This window comes from Zingiber officinale, chromosome 3B (assembly GCF_018446385.1).
Source record: "Zingiber officinale cultivar Zhangliang chromosome 3B, Zo_v1.1, whole genome shotgun sequence".
Taxonomy (NCBI): domain Eukaryota; kingdom Viridiplantae; phylum Streptophyta; class Magnoliopsida; order Zingiberales; family Zingiberaceae; genus Zingiber; species Zingiber officinale.
Genome location: NC_055991.1, coordinates 123,341,799 through 123,346,826, shown reverse-complemented (window position 1 = coordinate 123,346,826; position 5,028 = coordinate 123,341,799). Strand labels below are relative to the sequence as shown.

Here is a 5,028-nt window from a genome sequence, read left to right as displayed (position 1 = left end):
CTGTGTCAACAAATGTACGATGAATCTTGTAGTTAGCGGTCATAGCTTTAATGATCAAGGTATCATCATGGAATATCTCTACCCCTTCAAAGCCTCTCAGACCAAAATGAATTTATGGTCCCTATGCTTTCTCCTGACTACACCCGACCGTGTGGATCTCCAGTTGGCGTGCGTATGATTTTCTAGCCCGGTTGAAATCACTATCAGTTGAACCATCCGTTATCATACCAATGCCACCCCGAGCAGCATTTCTATGATTTCCTTCCTCCCAGGTGAGTCAACGCAAAGGTTGTTCGACTGTAGCCCGAGCCGGTTCTCGGTTATTTCTTAGTTCGAGCCTTTGTTGGTTCTGATCGGCCCGTGATGAATTTTGACCTAGAAGCTTGTTCGGTCATCGATGACACTAACGGTTGGGTGAAGGGATTACTGGCAAAACCCTTGATTAGTTGGTCGGCATTGCTCTTGATTAAAATGGTAGCAATCTTCTGTATTATGGGTTCTTGAGCGATGGTAGGTACAAAACATAGGAGTCCATTACCATGGCTTGAGGAAGCGTGTCAGCTTAGCTTCCGCATGTTAAACCGCCTGCGGTCTTGGCTGATAGTGTTGTGGTTGATGACTCGGTTGGGGCCCCTTAGGTGGCAAAGTAGAGAGAAGCACTCAGCGCTCGGACACAATGGCTGGAGCATCAGGAGCCACCTCCTTCTTTCGGGCGGATTGAGTTTCTTCAACGTTGATGTATTCGATGGCTTGTCAGAGAAGATGATCAAAATCCTTCGGAGGTTTCTTAACAAGGGATTGGAAGAACTCGTCATCCATGAGCCGCTGGGAAAAAACACCCACTAAAATTTCAGGGATGGTTGAGGAGACGTTCATGACCACTTGGTTAAATTTTTTGATGTATGCCCTCAGTAACTTCTTGAGCCCTTGGTTGAGAGAAAAATGGCTTAATGCCATCCTATGATAACGATGGTTGCTGGCAAAGTGATGCAAAAAAAACTTTGCGAAATTCTTTAAAATAGCATATAGACTTAGTCAGGAGATGGTTAAACCACCTTTGCGCCGAGCCGAATAGAGTCATGAGAAATACTCGGCACTTAACCTTATCCGTGTACTGATGGAGAATAGACGCGTTTTCAAATTTATGTGGTCCCCCGGGTCGATCACCCCTTCGTATTCTCCTATCAAGAGTAGTCGAAAATGAGTTGATAGTTTATCCTCCAAGATTTCATAGGAGAAGGACATGCTCGCCCGCTAGAGGGAGCTACTGGTCATTGGTGCTTTGCCTTTATGATGGTGCGGGTGGGCATATTTTTTGAAGACGAACCTTGAGGCCTATCCTCTCGGTCCATGTCATCAAGGGTCGTGCGGAACAATGCCCAGTGATATGCAATTGGTGATGGGGATGCAGGCGTCAAGCCTATCGACGACAAAGGTACTTGAAGGAAGGCGACTGGGGGAGGCTGGCTCGGCGAGAACCCGGTTGGACCTTCCACTCGAGTACCGAACTCGGCCTGATGGTCAATCGTTGACACAGCGGGCTCATTCGGCAGATGGCACTCGGTGTGGCTGCTTGCTGCTGTTGTACCATTTTGGTCACTCAGACGGCTATCAGCAGTTCCAAATCTTCTTGCGACAGTGACACAGTATTGATTCATCCAGTCTCATCCATCTTCACGTCTCAGATGCAGGTGAAGTTACCACAAACGGCTTTCCTTTCTTCGGTGCTACCTTTTTCTTTCCAAGGGATGGGGTTGGGATGCATAAGAACTTCTTTTTTGAGTATGCCCGGGAACAACTCCTAGGCCAATTAAGGATCAAATGTTGGAACCTCATGGGTAAGGATAAGGTAATGGAATTGTTAGATAAATTCATAGACCTAGGTGGGATAGGAGAATTGATAAAGGGAATAGAGATAATGATAGGGATCATACCGAGAAAGAGGAGAATTCCGTACGGGTACAACTCTTATTTGAATGAAGTGCAAAAAATGTGATCTTTTTTTGTCTAATAGAACAAACACAAATCGGTGGAGATGGAACATTGCACGCGTGGCTCCAGTGTGGATTAAATGAAGACTCCTCACTGTATCCAAGTAACTCCCAAGCACTCTTGCGTCCAAGAAGAGCGTTAGCAACTAAATCAAGGAAGGGGTCCCGGCTTTGGCCCTCCGACACTCAAGTCAGTGATCGATTTCTGGAAATGAATAATGGGAAGAAAAAAATAGTAGCGTTGGGTTTTTAAAATTATGCAACATCGTAAATTTACGCATGTAGCTAGAAGCCCCTTTTTATAGTATTGTGTTGGGTTTGTGTATGGATTTCAAAACATTTCTAAAGAAGGAGGGGCTCTGACACCTTTCCTAAAATAGACTCGTAATCTCTGTGATAGATAGACTGGAAGCTTCGAATGTCCACCTTACATATAAAATATTCTCTGTTATTCGTGGCACGAAACACCAAAAAAGAATATGAGGTCATTGAGCCACGGGGTCCACAATAGGCTCACCCAGCAAGCCGATTGAGTCTTTAATATAGTATGATCGGTCGTCACTCGCAAGAGCCACCCTGTTGACTTTGGTGAATGCAGTCGGTGACTCACACTTAGGTGGATTAGGTATCCAATATATCTGATTAGGCCATATGCCTAATTGGGCCATACGTCTGATCCGCTTAAGCACTCGGTACTTGGTTTTGTGCTTCCTCAATGCTTAGGAGTTTGGGTGGATCAAGTGTCCAGTATGTATGATCGTGCGCTATATTCGTTCAGCTCGGTTGGGCTAGTAAATACTTAGTTTTGCACTTCCTCAATGCTTAGGAATTTGAGGTCGAAGCTCGATCGAGTAGGCTGGCTCATAATACTGATCACCTCTTAACTTTGACTATTACGTTAGTTGACCTCTTAAATTTTGACTTACATAGGGATCCATCTTAACTATTGTATCAAAATATTAAAAATATATATATAAATTAAATTAAAAATCATAAGTTAATTACTTTATTAATTAAAAAATATAAATAAATTAAATCATTTATTAATTGAACCGAAGCTCAATTAATAAAGAAGTTCAATCATTTGAACTTGACTCGACGGTATCGCATATTATATCAGTTTATTCCATTTAATCAAGATTTAACAGGAGATCACATGACTCACATTTACCCATGGCGTGAGATGCGTTGTCAGTCGAAATTATCAGCTCTACTTAAACCTCTCACTGGCCTCCTCAACTCTGTGCCTTAACTGTTTCTCCTTTTAGGTATTAACTTTGGGAGAGTGGTGATGGAGAGGTACTACGGAGTCGCTTCCAGCTTTACACGCGGCCCAACCACCGCGCAGTCCGCCTCTCTCCCAAAGCCGCACCTCGGAGCAGAATCCACTCTCGTCTCTTCCCGTTCCGCTGCCTCTGCTGCCCGCAGTGGCCGCTGCTTCGACGACACCGAAATCAGCATATTCGACGCCGAGCGCTACTTTAACGAAGGGCACGAACCCGTGAAGGCGACCGTATTTCTCAACGGGCCGGCAGAAAGGTGCGACCTTTACCCGAGGGACGACGGCCACGCTAAACTCGGCCGCACCACCTCGATCCACTCGACGCCGACCACGGCCTCGTCGGAGACCAGCTGGAACAGCCAGTCCGGCCTCCTTGCCAACTCCGCCCGCGGGAATTCTCTCTTGAAGGATCCCTCCAAGTCGCCGTCCTCCTCCGGCCGCCGGCTCTTTCGCGGAAACTGCCCGTGTTCGGGGAAGAAGGCGGTTGATGTTGACGAGAAGTCCTCTGTCATCGCTAAAACTCCCATCTTTCGGGAAGCGGAAGTGGGTTTGAGTAGCATTCACGAGAGAGCCAGGACAGAAGAGATCAAGAGAGAGTTTGGCGTTGAGGAGATGAGAAAGGTGAAGATATCGCCTAGAATTTGTTCCCCGAATCCCAGTCTTTTAAGAACATTCCCGCCAGAAGTTGATCGCCTCACCGTCAGCTCGGCCATCCCATTCGGGAATCCCGCCGGCTTCTCCTTCCCCGTCCTGAATCCCTCTTCGGTCAACTCCGCCCAAGAGCCTCCGCGGGAATCCCTAGAGATCTTCCAGCCAACTAAGGAGACGGCGGATTCGGCGAATGCCCCGTCAGACTTCCAACACCGCTCTGTCGTTTTCCCGTTCTCAGACGAGGTGGGCCGCAATAGCTTTACCTTTCCGGTGATTCCGAAGATCCCGGTGGATGACGACGCGGCGAGCGACGCAAGCTCGGACCTTTTCGAGATCGAGAGCTTCTCCACCCAGGCGACGTTCCGCCGGCGCGATTCTCACGAGCATGTCCGACGAGGCGTCGATCATGAGGCTACGCTGTCCATCGCGCCCAGCGAGTGCTACGCCCCGAGCGAGGTGAGCGTCCAATGGAGTGTCACCACCGCGGAGGGCTTCGACCGCGCGAGCTTGGCCAACTTCTCCAGCGCTGCCTCACACTGCGACGACCTCCGCATCGTCGAAGTGGAACGCCAGCGCTTCGCCGGCGGCGGCAGGAGGAGATGCAGCGGTCTCCTGAGCTGCCGGAGCGAGAAGGCGGTGAGCGTCGGCCCCAAGCCCGTCCGATCGGACTCGGTGCGTCCGACAACAAACCGAGCGATTTGGACTCGCTAAATCGAGCGCCAAGCCCCTTGTTTGGGCACTTCCCATGTTAAACAGTGTGTTATTACTATTAATGGCTACATGAAATAAAACGGTTGCTCCCAAAAATGGAATAAAATGACAGTAAAAGTTTTTCTTTATTGTTCTCTGGGTACAAAGTTCTTTCGTGGGATCGGATGGTCATCCAGACTTGACATTACTCCACCTATTAATTTTTTTTTAATTAATAAATAAATAAATCATGTGCTAGTTAGTGCCTTATATTAATTCTTATCCAAACATCATTAATTTTTCGTAAAATTAACGAGCAGGATAGAAAAATTTCTAAACATCCAAATATCAACTACTCTAATTTCAAAACGATTATTACAGTGTAATAATAGATTCGGACATAATTTTTTTTAT

At 47.1% G+C, this 5,028-nt stretch overlaps 1 protein-coding gene across 1 annotated transcript; it reads left to right on the top strand.

Annotated features, from left to right (window-relative positions):
• Positions 1 to 3,221: 3,221 nt before the first annotated feature.
• LOC121967554 (protein PHYTOCHROME KINASE SUBSTRATE 4-like) lies at positions 3,222 to 4,763 on the top strand. Its single transcript, XM_042517858.1, has one exon. It carries the CDS (start codon positions 3,283 to 3,285, stop codon positions 4,633 to 4,635), a length of 1,353 nt encoding a protein of 450 aa, XP_042373792.1. The 5' UTR covers positions 3,222 to 3,282; the 3' UTR covers positions 4,636 to 4,763.
• Positions 4,764 to 5,028: the final 265 nt, after the last annotated feature.